This window comes from Nicrophorus vespilloides, unplaced genomic scaffold (genome assembly GCF_001412225.1).
Source record: "Nicrophorus vespilloides isolate i.1.1-1 unplaced genomic scaffold, Nicve_v1.0, whole genome shotgun sequence".
Lineage (NCBI taxonomy): Eukaryota > Metazoa > Arthropoda > Insecta > Coleoptera > Silphidae > Nicrophorus > Nicrophorus vespilloides.
In genome coordinates this window covers 7,529-22,660 of record NW_017099656.1, presented here as the reverse complement: position 1 = coordinate 22,660, position 15,132 = coordinate 7,529, and the positions used below count along the sequence as shown (strand labels likewise).

The following is a 15,132-nucleotide window of genomic DNA, read 5'->3' as shown; positions in this document are numbered from 1 at the left end:
AGCAGCGGTGGCGGCGTGTGCGAATAGCGCGGCGCGTGATTGTGTCGTGGTCTGCCGAAGAACAAGAAGAAGGAATTTAACGATCCCATCTACCACCAACAGGTAATATCGAAATAAGAATCTTAAAGTAAAACATAAAATTATATATTCATCATTCATCATCACACCACGATCCTCGTAGTTATTATCCTCTTCACGAAACAATAACGTTCATATAACATCATCATCATCCAAGTAGAATCTGTGCATGACAGACACACAAATCGAGAATTGAATCGATTTAATTATTTAGTTAATTTAATTTAGTTTTTAATTATAAAGAGTGGTTTTATTCATAATCTATTGACAATAACTATATTTATTAAAACAAATATAAAATTGAGTAACTTAATAAAAGGATACAATTAAAAAAAAAGCTCATGAATCAATGTAATTTTGTTTTGTTAATTTAATTAAAATCCTCTTAAACTTTACAATTATTGGTATATTTAATAAAAAAATTGTTCAGTTACATTCAGAACCAATTAGTATGGTTTTCTACTATATTTAATTAATAAATCAAAATTCAGCTTTTTCTCGCATAGTGCGAATTTGATTAGATTAAACAAAAATAAAATACATTTAGTATACAAAATTACGTATGAATCACCTTTTTTATTTCCTGTATACAAAGTCTCTTTATTTCATTTATGCGATTTGAAAGTTCTCGATTAATGTGGTTTCAAACAGTACGGGTTATTGGCGAAATCGATTACCCGCACTATACGAGGTATATGAATATATTTAATTAACATTTATTAAAATAAACTACAATTTAAATCAATACATTTTATGTTTTTTTTTTCATATTTTACTATTATTTTCATTTATTCTCTATTGATATTTTGTTGAAACAATTTATTTACATGATATTCATGGAATTAGTACAAAAAGCACAAATTAGTACAATAGCTATATGTTTAATTAATTATCAAACAAGTTTTATATCGTTTGTTGTTGGAATATTGAAATAATTAATTAATTAAAATGCAGAGTGTAAAAAACACTGCAAATAATCAGATTTGCTTTTCCAAATGATAAATTGCACAATTACCATTTTGGCAATGACCCGTAAACCCTTTGCCACTGAATATGCAAATCCTAATGTACTGTTAATTACTACGTGTCTCTTAACATAAAAAAGTAACAAATTCACAGTTATTAGTTAGAAACTTTGGAAACAAACTATTAGATTTTTAGTAGTTTAATTACTAAGTGATAATTAAATGAAATCGTAAATTTTCAATCATTTAACTACAAATTGTATATTGGTAACTTTGTAAAATTAGCCGAAAATGTATGATTCCAAATGAAAAATGTACAGACATTCAATTAAAATTAACTCCATAAATTTAATCCAATATATAATACATTAATTTCATAGCTATTGTATTATTTTCAATGAATTAATTAATCGAGTTTTATTGCGTTCATTTGTGGTATAATTAATTAATCAATCAATATGCAATTCAAAATATGTAGTAAAAAGCAATAAAATTGTAAACAATTTACAAATTTGAATTCACTTTTAAACATACGGCAATATTTAAATAACACGGTACTTTATTTACACGATCCAAAATTAGCACGTTTTCATTCCGAATTCTTATTATTTTTTACTTTTTGTTCTTGAGCCAATTCTTGTACAGTTAAAAACATATTTTCAAATAAAAATCTGGAACTAAATGTCCATGTTAATTAAATATGATTCTGGAGTATCGAATAAGACGTTTTTACAATTAGCCCAGTTATTTAAGAAATAAATGTATATTATTACTCGCATAGTGCGGGTAATCGATTCCTTCAATAACTGTTATAAACCGGACTAATCAAGGATCTAAATGTATAAAAAACTGCATAATTCTACCAAATAATTCTTTAACATTTTGTTTATTTAGAAATTTTCAAACCGGACTATAAAGAATCCGGATTGATCGAAGCATTAAGTAATTGCTAAAATTGGTACATTATTAAACTCGCAAATTACTTAATAATTAATTATATAAACATATAGTGTTAATCTGTCAAGGATTAATCAATTAACACTAACATTTCTGACCATTCGAACTAATGATCAATGATTATTAATACCACTAATATGCAAAGCGACACGAATGTAATTTCCAATTTGATTACATGCAATTTCCATCCATCCGTTGATTGGTTTGTGGTGTGCATTAGGTCCAGTTAGTATTGTGTTTCAGGTGGCAACATTCTAAACACAAGTTTTATCGGATCGTAACGTCGGTCAACGATAATATTCCCCGATCTTTTTTTTATCGCTCGCACTTCCATTACATTCCACGAAGGTGAAAAGGATTTTAGGGAAATGGGACGACCCGACGACCTTCATACGGATATTAACTTTCACATCAAATACTGAAAGCCCCTAATGCCACCGTATCGATAAATAAAAGTAAAGTAATAATACGAAGTTTATAGTAAATATATTATTCGTTCTTTTGAAAAGTAAATTGTAATTGTCACTATTTTAATTAGAGTTTCAACGATTATTTTTGTCATTTTGCAGACAAAATATTGTTAAATTATTAAACGTATATTTAATTAAATCTAATGGCTGTAGATATTTGTTTTTTTGGTAAGCTTCTCAATGTAAGTTTTTACCATTATATTCTTCTGTAATTTGTTGGTTGGCTGTCGTCTTGTAGGTTAACTTCAGTATATTGATTCTCTGCAATTCCACAATTCCCTTTTTCTGTGTATCTGCTGCTATCCTTAATACTGTCATTGTCCATCGACTTGGCTGAAGGTCCATATGCTTTCATTTGACTGTCCATTCATGATGAACGATGGCCCTTTTACTGCAAGCACAAAGGGCCTAGATTGACCAGGATTCGAACAGGCGTCCACGGAATCATGGATAGTGCGACATAACTTGAAATATTAATGGTTTATAATTCTATTTCTAAAAGCCATTTTCCAAATTTGAAAAATATTTATGATGCGAATTAATTTCAAAATTAAATTTCCATTTTTCATTGATTCATTCATTTATATCAGGATTAAGACTAGTTATGAAAATAACTAAAACTATGGTATTTGTTCAATGAATCAGCTAGTGTTTTGTCAAATAACAAGTCGAAAAGACTTTATTGGTTTGAGTCGTTTAGTGTTGTGCACGTTATGATCTATGTTGATGTGGTTTTACAGCCTCTTTAACTTGAAAATAGAAATTTTAAAGCATACATTAGAATTAAATATAAATGTTAAACGAATTCTAAGCAGAAAAATACGGATTTTCTATTAATTATAGATCTATTATTGTTTCTTTTTTTTGTAACTTTATGAGTATATTTCAAGAATTTACTGGAACGAATTCAAACATAAGTATGAATATGTTATTTATTAACAAAATATATTTACAGAAGTCTCGAATCAATAATATTTAAATAATTTAAGATTAAAAATAAACGAGTTATGCATACTTCTAATTGAAAATAATAATTCTTTGAAAAATTGTATTAATCGATATTTGTTGTAATGTTTTACCTATACTAATTTCCTCGAATGGAGGAGTTTAATCAAACAGCTATATTTCAACAAGTGAGAAATGACTTCAATAAATAATAGTTATTGCAGTGGACCTTATGTTGACCCTTCTCAGATTTCAGAGAAAGGCCTTGATTTATGATCCTTAGCTGAAATATATTGCTGGAAGCAGCAATAAAACGTCCAATAACCCCAAACCGAATAATTTTAGTGCTTATAAAACAACACATTCAAATGTTAATATCACCATAACTTTACAAAGCTAATTTAGTTTACATACTAAATTAAACAAACACCAATTATTTGGTATAATACAATCAATAATTATTATATTAAAGTTCTTATATCAAAATTTTAAATCTTAGTATTATTAATTATATCAGTGTAAGTATTGAAGTAGATATAGAAATTTACAATAAAAATGATCATCTAGTGTTCGATTTTAAATAGTCACAGGCTTTGATCTGTTCGGATTCACCATAGTCTGGTGACAAACTAAATTTTAATTGAGCAAAATAAATTCTAAAAAATAGTACATTAAATTATTTTTTTATACATAAATGACAGGTATTTGTCTTCTTATGGAGTCTAATCTCCTTTTATGCGGTTTTAAAGTTCTCTATTAGTACGGTCTAAACAGTATCAGTATTTGCGGAACCGACTACCCGCACTAAGCGAGGTATTGTTGTATTAATTTATGTTTACAAAGTTAATTATTTATTTTTTTACTTAACATAAGTAACAGTTAATTAATTATTAAAATGCAACCGACATTTTATTGAAATAAGCTGCTTATATACATCGATCGTTAGATTCAAACTTTTGTAAGAGCGAGAACTTTGAGTTTTGCATTGGGAGTCCGAATATAAATGTAAAGAAAAAGGAGTCTAACGACAGGGAATTGTACTTTAAAGTTTGCGAAGATATTTCATAATTTAAAAGTAAAGTAAATAAGTTTCGTTGGACGAACTAGGTACATTCAAATACACATTAACTGCATTGCAAAAGTGAATAAAATTTTCGAAATTTCGTTCAGTGTTTGCATTTTGCGTAATTAAGCTTTACTAATTTAATACGATTACACGAGTTTAGTTTTAGTTTGCGTGCGAAATGGAGCTATTTTATGCAGATTCGAGCGCCATGAAGGAAAAAGTACTTAACGTTTTATGTAACTTATATGTAGATACAACTTTTACTTTAATAAAAGTGTCTTTTCATTAGGAATTTATAATTAATGCTAATTTGTATATTTTGTACATGTTTTATTAAATAATTGGAGTTTTTTGTACAAAATTCACTGATTTTTAATTAACACTTTACTATTTAATGTAGTTTAAGTCAAAGATTAATTCTTCATTAATATGTTACTAAAATGAACAAATTTTGAAAACATTTACTTAAGATTTTGAAGTTTTATTTGTTCAAGTTTTTATATTGATCAAGTTTTTATAAATATTGAAACAAAGATAATGAAAATGAAGATAACATTAAAGAAGTGCTTAAAATACATGAAAATCATGATTTTGGTAGAAGTGTTATTGCTAAACCATCAGTGTGAAATGGATATGACCTGTTTATACCTCTGAAAATGAAGTTTTATGACTGTACAATAACAAATATTACTTTACAGAATATAATGATTTTAATATAGATTTCCATTTAAATAAATTTCTTAAATTCTCACATTTATTGTTACAACTTTTTATAATATTAGGTCAAACATATACGACATTTCATGTTACTATTACTGACGAGATATTGTATCCGCATTGTGATTTATGTGAAGAAAGCTGTGTGTAATTTGGAATTCCTCCATGTGCGATGCATACGAGTTTCTTTCGTATAAAGGGATGTTTCTTTGTTAGACTCTTAGCTTTCTCTCGCCCACATCATTTTCCCCTCATATCAAAAGCTTTGAAGGCGAAGCTGCAATGAAAGGAAAGAGGAAAACGATCGAATCCATTCTTTTCATTCAGTAAGTGATCAGAACCTTTTTCCAATTGACTGGACACATTCACTTGTATATAATTTTAATACTGTTTTTTTTTGTGTATATATCTTCATATAGTATTTACATCAAACATTCAGTATATTTTATTATTACGTAGCTGGAAATCAATTTCATTTTTTTTGTAGTTACACGAGATGTTAATAAACCATAATGTAATTAAACTGTTTGAAACCGGATTAATCGAGGACTTTAAAACATAATTGAAATAAACTAAACAATAAAAGATTTAATTATGTTTTTTTAATAATTTAATTTTGTTTCATTCCATTAAAAATTTAGTTTCTTTTAAAATTTCAAACCGGACTATAGTGAATACGCACTGATAGAAGTTGTATTATGTATTGCTGTATTTACAAAATATATTATATAAGCTTTCATTAAATTATAATTGTTAATTAATAATTTTTATGTTGGTTTTCATCGGCAATGGAAATGGTCAGGAGAATTAATGATGTATTTAGTAGATTTAAAGGGTTTTGAATTAGGGCAACCTTAGCTAAGTCATCGACCGTGGTTTACTCGGGTAACCAACGAGATTTTGAGAGAACCACGTAGAGAATATACATTTTGCTTGAACAAATAGTTTAAATGTATATTCATGCTTGGGTCGACCACAATACTACTGTACAAAATAAAAACTACAAAGTAGAAATTGTATATGTTTCCCCACTTGCAATCTTGTTTTAAAACGATATTAAATTGAAGTGGTGGCTAAATAATCTTTAGTTGAAAAATAATAAAAAATGTTTTTATTACAAGCTTCCTTATTAACATTAAATAATATTATTGTTACCTAATTACACACTAATATCTCAGCAATAATTAATGTTACTTAATACTAATCAAAATAAATATTTACTTTGTTAACAAATATCATAATATTATTGCAACAATCATAAAAAAATAAAAAGTTTAGAAATAATAGATCTTTGTGTCTCTTAATTTTGCCAATTTTTGTGAAGTAATAAGTTTTTAGTTACAATAATTTAAGGTTATTTACAAATTTACAAAATGCAGAATCAAAGTTATCCATTCTTTGTTTGTTTTTAATATAAGCTATGAATTGCCTAAAACATCAAACATTCTCACAGCAAAAGCGCAAAGCCAATTGGAATGCAGTTTAATAAATGCTCGACAGCTTTTGTTGCATTGAACGAAACATACATTCATGCATTTCAAACATGTTGATTTTATCGAATTTTACGAATATTCGCTTTAAATATTTGACTATTCCTAAAGTTCTCCACTTTAGGAATTTATTGGATTTGTTCAATTTTTCAAATAATGATATTTTTGTTCCATTGGAAATTATGTAATTATGAATTATGTGTTTCTATGAAAAATAGTACTTAATGCCTAAATCTGCATGATTTAATCAATATCTTATTGTTTTGAACTATTATTACATTATTTCACCATTTTCAACATTATTATTTTTTAAATTTAGAAACTTTTTAACAATTGTTATATATTCTTTATACTTAATTTCAATTGATTTTTTGAAATATTGTAATTATATTCTTTAATGGAATAATTACTTACAAAAATCATTTACGTTCAATAACAATAATAAAATAAAAAAATAATTATACGATATTTGAGACAATTTTAAACTTTCAGAAACTTTTGTCTGTTCATTATTCTAGCTTTTAATTACCTTTCTATCAATTTTCTAAATATTTTTTATTCACAAGATAATAAGACAATTAATATATTTTAACTCTGATAGGTCTTTAAAAAGAAACAAACTTTGTAAAATTATTTCTCAAATTTTATAATTAAAAATAATTTATAATATATTTTATGGAAATCGTTCGAATGGTAAAATAATTGAAAGATAAACAATAAATAAAATGATGATGTAAATAAATTATGTAAAAAAGAAGATAATAAATTGTTGAAGGATAATTCAAAGCTGCAGTTGATAATAAAAAAAGAAATATTTCTTACATGAAAACACAGATACAATGATCTATTGACAGTAGTTTTTCTGTCCTACTTTATTTAATTTAAAAAGGAACCAGAAATGCAGAACTTCTATGAATAAATAGTCATTACTCTTCACTTTATGATTGAAACTTTAGTAAGTCTCCTATCTCATAGAACTAAAACATGCACGTACATATACACACCTCATTCATCGTCGTTGAAGCATCTGCTTCCGACATTAAACCTCTTTCATTTAGACGCATTCTCCCCTTATCCCATGTAGTCATTCGTTACGTCCTTTCCACTTCTCGAGCTCAATCCGCTTGGCTCAATAACAGTACCATTTCGTACATTTTTTTTATTATTTCGTATTTTAAAAGGCTGTCGCATTTACGTTGAGTTCAATTTATTTTGCAGGATAAATCAGCATGTGATACACATCTCATTTAATAATATATATATACAACAAAAAAATTGGAAATTTAGAGAAATGGCGAACACGGCTCATTTAGTCCGCAGACAGAGTTCGAGAGATCTGAATCCTCAGCGCTCGTTGGACCGATTGGAGATGAAGGAGATGCGAGGCAGATTGATGGTGGTGGAAAACGGATCAAATTCTTCTTGTTCTTACGGAGCCACGAATGCCGCCTTCGAGGATACCAGTCCAAATACGAAATTGAAGTCGAGCAACAGTAGCAAAAGAGGATCTCACGATCAAGGAAAGGTTTTCAAGCCGGAATGTGCTGAGGAAGAGAGGGAATCGTGGGACAGCAAATTGACGTTTCTTTTGGCGACTGTTGGATATGCAGTCGGGTTGGGAAACGTGTGGCGTTTTCCGTATTTAGCGCAGAAGAACGGAGGCGGTGCCTTCCTGATCCCCTATTTCGTAATGCTGGCTGTTGAAGGCATCCCCATTTTTTATCTGGAATTGGCCATAGGACAAAGGCTGAGGAAGGGGGCGATCGGTGTATGGAGTCAAGTGTCGCCATTCTTATCAGGTTCTATAGCGTTTTATTTCTAACAAAGGGAGTCTTTCTCTTTATTTAATGAGTTGTTTCATCCATTTCAGGCATCGGAATCAGCAGCGCCGTCGTTTCCTTTAACGTCGCCCTTTATTACAACACTATAATCGCCTGGTGTCTGTTCTACTTCGTACAAAGCTTTCAATCTGAGCTGCCGTGGTCCGAATGCCCTAAGGTCTACTTCCCAAACAGCTCTTACATCGAAGAACCTGAATGCACCGTTAGCAGTCCCACTCAATACTTCTGGTACAGAACAACCCTTCTTGTTTCCAAAGACATCGACAATCCGGAATCTTTCAATTGGAAAATTGCTTTGGCTCTTGTAATCGCCTGGATTTTGGTTTACATGTGCATGATTAAAGGGATCGCATCTTCGGGAAAAGTCGTCTATGTAACTGCCACCTTCCCTTACATAGTTCTCATTATATTCTTCTTCCGCGGTATAACGCTCAAAGGAGCAGGAGACGGCTTGATGCATCTATTTACGCCTAAATGGCACACTATACTCGACCCCGTCGTCTGGCTCGAAGCCGGAACGCAGATATTCTTTTCATTAGGTTTGGCATTCGGAGGTCTAATTGCCTTTTCGTCTTACAATCCTGTAAATAACAACTGCTACCGAGATGCCTTAATGGTCTCCATGACTAATTGCTTTACGTCGATGTTTGCTGGAATCGTCGTCTTCAGCATTATTGGTTTTAAAGCTACCATGACTTACGAAAAGTGTTTAGAAGATCGCAATGCAACAGCTTTCGCCTTGGGCATATTCGATTTGGCAAAGCTTCCAGTTTGCGACCTACAAAAAGAACTTGATAACGTAAGTATATTTCTATTTAAATATTGAGTCTACAAGACCTTAAGAATATTCTTATTAAAATGTTAGATTTTTTTCTATATTAAGAATATGAAAATTAATGAACTTTAGAAATACATTTCTTGTACATTGTGTTTTCTTATATATTTTCTCAAAGATTCTTTTAATACCGTTCGATATTTTCAATTTCCTCCATCTGTTTGTTTAATATCACATTCGTACATCGTCAAATATATAAAATATACTTTCAGATTGTCTATAATAAAATTTCGAAATGTACATGGATATATTCAATTGATTTCAGTCGGCTTCAGGCACGGGCTTGGCGTTCATCATTTTCACGGAGGCTATAAACCAGTTCCCCGGCGCCCAATTCTGGTCGGTCCTCTTTTTCCTGATGCTCTTCACCCTTGGCATCGATTCGCAGTTTGGCACACTCGAAGGTGTCGTCACATCCATCGTCGATATGAAACTGTTTCCGAATCTACGAAAAGAGATCCTGACTGGAGTCATATGCCTGACTTGTTGCTTATTATCCTTGGGATTCGCCCACGGCGCCGGCAGTTACATATTCGTCCTGTTCGACAACTTCAGCGGAAATTTTCCATTATTAATCATTGCATTGTTCGAGTGCATCGCCGTCTCCTATGTCTACGGATTGAAACGGTAATTATAAAGCTTATTAATATTACGTTACACTTTATTATATCATGGATTTGAAAAAAAAGCAAAAAACTAAATTGAAAAAGTTCTCGTTTCACAATTAATCTATTTTTATAATAGACGAGCATTGAAACCTAAAAAATATAACAGATAATTAAAAATGATTTATAAATCCGATAATTTAACAATGCCGATCGATAAAGATCTTTAGAAACCAAAAAAAGAGTAAATTATAGAAGATGCAGAACTAACTAATTAAACTTTAATTAAATAATGACTTTTAAAAATTAATGAACAACGAAATACATTTTTATAACATAAGTTTTAATTTACAAATTCATTAAATTAAATAACTATGATAAATTATCAAATCATAGTTTGAAAGTTATTTATTGTATATGTTCGTATGTGGTGTAATTTATATTGTAAATTGTACAGAAGATTCACGTCTTTTATAATGTAACTATAAAAATCAAGCACAATGTGCTGTGAAAGATTTAAAGGATATCGAGTATAAAGGACATCTCTTAACAACAGTTTATTTTTTGTTCGATATACTTACCAGGAAAGTGTTTGTGGCGCGTGAATTGGTTTGGATAAGATGTCTGTGTACTTTAGAGTATAGAATTATCCTCGACTATTGACATAGGTCACACTTTCCTTACTTCTAAGAGCTTTCCCAGCTGTTTCTTCTTAGTTTTTTGTTCTTTCTAAATAAAAAACTTTTATATTTTATTTCTCCATTGAAAGTTATTTCGAACAATATCAATCTATATAACTTTTGTTATATCTATATCAATGTCAAATGCATTGATTTTTACTTTAATAATTACAAATTAATCTAAAATAATATTGAAACATATATTCAAATAAAATATTTTATATTTTTATACTCCGTTGACAAATGTATATTTATATAGCTTTGGATTTAAAATGTCAAAATAAAATTATTGTATCTTATTTGACAGATATTTGATATATCAATTTGATTTTCATGTGTTAAATGCATTGATTTTCACATTCAAAATAACAAATGGATATAAAATGATGTTAAAATATTTTTTTTTATTCCAAATCTTGTTTTAAGTGTATACAATTGCAGTAATCATAAACACATTAGTTAAAAAAGCTCTATTAACTGTCCATTTATTCTTGCGTAATCTGCATCAAGGGTATTTATTATGTGATTTCGATGAACTATTAAATAGGATTCAACAAAACTCGCTTCTAAAGCTTTTCAAATCGTCAAATCATTCATTAAAAAAAATTAATAGCTTTTACCTACAATATATAAACAAATATTAAAGTCTGCTTTTATCTCTGATTATTAACTTCATACTTGATATTGGATCTTTCTAACCTATTTTTTGATTAATTCTAACAAAACAAGTACATAAATTATTGATGATTAGTTTTTACTTTAAACAATCAGAAATATTTTTGTTCGATTTATGTATTTCCTCGATTTATCCTGTTTCAAACAGTCCGGGTTATTTGCATAACAAATTGCTTGTACGATGCTTTACTTATATATAATACAAATAATAATATATTAATTTATATGTGAAATATATTTAAAAGTAAATGAAAATTTTGAAATTGTACATTCGTAATCAGTGGATGCGTCGGTTAATTTCCGTTCTCGTATTGATTTTGCGTGATTGTATTTATATGCATCGTGCATAAACATGTATAAATTGTTTATTTAACCGTTAAAATACACATGTGAAATGACAAATAACAAATTTCACGTTATAAATTTTGAAATATAAATAAAATATGTTTGCAAAATAAAACAATTACTATATAAAGTAGGTCAAAATTATTATATTTTATATATAATGAACGATATATATATAGTAATAATATAAATTACTGAAGCAAATATCAATTATTATTATGTAAATTTGAATGAATTCGTAATATCACTATGTATATGTTTGTTGAGTCGGGAAAGCAAGACCGTTTAATTTCTCAGCTAATGAGAATATATTAACATCATGTTGCACGAGAATAAATGGGATTGCCGTTGAAATAATGCAAATAGGGCATTTACTAAAACTTGAAATTATACATTTTGATTTATTTATTCAATTTGCAAAAGGCACTTTAATTTCTTCAAAATGAATGTTGTACATTTTTTATTCAAAAATATAATTTTCTTCTAAAAATAATCTTCTTATCAAAGTAACTACTATTATTGTTAACAAAAGAGTATTTAATATCTTTGTCTCATTATTTAAAACTGTTTTTATTTAGTTATTTTTCATAATTATTACAAATTTCCACATAACAGACAGTTTCAAACATTTATTTTCAATTTGTTTCCTTCTTCACATTTCATTTTTAGATAGACAATACCTCGCATAGTGGTGTTTATACCAGTTTTACATTTACGTAGTCCGGTTAAATTTAGTAAAATAAAAATAAGTTCTTACAAAAAATAGTATACAAAACTGTATAAAAAGTATACTGACTGTATAAAAGTTAAAAATACAGTCAAAACACTTTTTGTGCTGTTTATTTTGTATGCAGTTAAGTTCTCAATTAGTCTGGTTTCAATTAGTCCGGGATAATGGAGAAACGAGGTATTGCTGTATTTTATTTTGTGGATCGTTTATTTTTAAATTACTTGAATCTTCTGAATTGAAAATAGTAACAACAACATTGACTTATGACATATAATGTGTGATATTATTCATATTTTTTAAGTTCTGAATTATATTCAACAATGATTATCATCAATGTGCTGCAATAATTAATTATTTCTCATATAGATAATCCAGGCACAATAAGTGCACATATCATAATTTAAGTATTAAGTGTGTCTTGAAAGTTAAGTGTCAAGTATGCTATGACTTAAAAAAAGTTTAAATCGTAGATCTAAAGTTTTCAATATTTTCAACTATAATACATTTGTTATGAAATAATAACAGTTTCAATAATATTTTTGCAAAGCTCTAATCTCGTTGATACTATAATCAAGCTGTTTCGGGAAGCTCAAAACTTTAAAACAACTGAAAACGATAACGGTAATGAGACGTGAGAGATCTCGCTTCAATTTAAGTTTTAAGCTTCTCCGTTGAACATTCGCAATCTCTTTAATATACAGTATTTAAATTAATGAAACTACGTTTAAAATCCCTTTTTAATTAAATTCATTTTATGTGCATATCAAGAGAGTCAACATTTGATTATTTCACGTTTATATAACAATAAAATCTTCCTATTTTAGATTTGAAATAAAATCAAATTATAAACATGCATTTATTTATTTAAAAGTATAATGATTTGTACATTCAAGATCGGTGGATGCGCCGGGTAATTGCCGTTCTCGTATTGATTTTGCGTTATTGCATTTAGGTGGGAAGACTTAGGTTAATAGAGCTTTGTATGTTGTAATACAATACATTTTATTTCTTATTTTTGTATTTATATGCATTGTACATAAACGTGTGTAAATTGTCCATTTAGTGATAATTATATTGAAATTAATAAAATTAGGATTAACCGGTTTTCGAATTTCAACTTTTTTACAAAACCGGTTTTCAAATTTTCATAAAAATGTACAGACAGGGGATTTTTATATAACTTATTTTCTTGTAATTTTTAATATAAAATTTGCAGAAATAGACAATACTCTCTCATACACACAAACGTCTCATTTTTTTTAGTTCAAAAAACCGGTTTTCGAAATATATAAATTTGTTCTAAAACCAAATCCTCGTTTCGATGTCTTCTATAATCTACATCACTTGGAATTCATGAACCGTGGTAAAACAGTAGTTTTTTTTTGTATATAGAAGTATTCTTCAGAATAATGGTTGAACATAGTCTTATTTTACCATTAACAATAAAAAATGTCAAATTATTACTTTTAAATGAACTTCTTAAGCTAAAATTATAATTATTATAAAATGAATGTTAATAAAGTTGATGATAGGAAATAAATTGGGTTAAATTAAGTTGTTTATTATTCAAATGTGGTTTAAAATGATTTTTGTTGTTGCTGCAGTTTTGCAGATGATATTGAAATGATGACCGGATCCAGACCAGGTCTTTATTGGCTAATCTGCTGGAAATACCTGTCTCCGCTTGCTATGATCTCAATCCTGATCGCAAGTTTCGTGGAGATCGCCGTCGACGGTTCCGGTTATGACGCCTGGGTCGCATCTCTAGGAATAACTGAACGTCACGGTTGGCCCACCTGGGCCATAGTCCTCATCATCTTCCTGGTGTGCGCTTCCATTCTATGGATTCCAGGCATAGCAATTTGCAGGTAATTACTTTACTTCTCCGCAAAGCGAAGCCCTCAAAAAAGTAATTGTCTTAACGTCCCTGCAGATTATTCGGGATCGTCATAATTGAAGACGACGAGAAAGCCTGGTTCCCCGCCAACGACTTGAAGGACTTCCACGGAATAATGCCGCACGAAGTGACAACGGCCGAGAAATTGCTCTTCTGCATCCGCGACGACGGAAGCGAAGGTCTTTGTTGTCCCACTGGAGGAACCTATGACGAAGACGAGGATAATTAGTAGAAGTAGATCAGTTGTCAGTGAATAATTGCTTTTCATTTTATTTTTTAGGCTTATCTACGTTTTGGAAAGTATCCGACAATAATTAATAAGTATATTAGCTAACGAAAATGTGATAAAATATGCACAAAAGTGTTTGATGATTTACGAGAACACATTGATGAAGGAAATGATCGTACTTAAGAAAAACCGAAACAATTATTTTTTACGAAAGAAATACTTTATATCAATTTCAATATTACAAATGATTCTGTCCAGGATTTTTTAAAAATTAATTTTATTTACTTGATGATTGTTAAATTTATCATATCAAAATTGAACATTTTAAGTTTCAAAAATTTGTTACATATTAAAAAAAAAGTATATCATGAAACCATAGGTAATAATGAAAGTCGTATTAGGAATACAATAATTAGTAAAGTAACTAAATAACTATTCTGTACTCAAATGCAACAGCATCAGTATTAGAAGAAAGTTAGAACTTCGAATTAACAGAAACGCTAAAAAATGTTTTCTTTCTATAAATATTTTTATTAAACATATCTTCACATCGACATATCCAAGTTAATTTGCTCATAATTAACAATAATAAGTTGATTTTTCATCA

At 28.9% G+C, this 15,132-nt stretch overlaps 1 protein-coding gene across 2 annotated transcripts; it reads left to right on the top strand.

Annotated features, from left to right (window-relative positions):
* Nucleotides 1-14,778, top strand: LOC108565033 (sodium-dependent neutral amino acid transporter B(0)AT3). 2 transcript variants are annotated; one of them, XM_017924282.1, is made up of 7 exons: nt 1-102; nt 7,907-8,487; nt 8,559-9,328; nt 9,630-9,991; nt 14,004-14,267; nt 14,333-14,524; nt 14,577-14,778. In XM_017924282.1, coding segments are annotated over exons 2-7 (2,097 nt in total). In that variant the 5' UTR covers nt 1-102; nt 7,907-7,979; the 3' UTR covers nt 14,578-14,778. The 2 variants fall into 2 exon arrangements, with proteins under 2 accessions (XP_017779771.1, XP_017779770.1); XM_017924281.1 differs by having other exon boundaries at nt 14,333-14,778.
* The last annotated feature ends 354 nt before the right edge of the window (nt 14,779-15,132 follow it).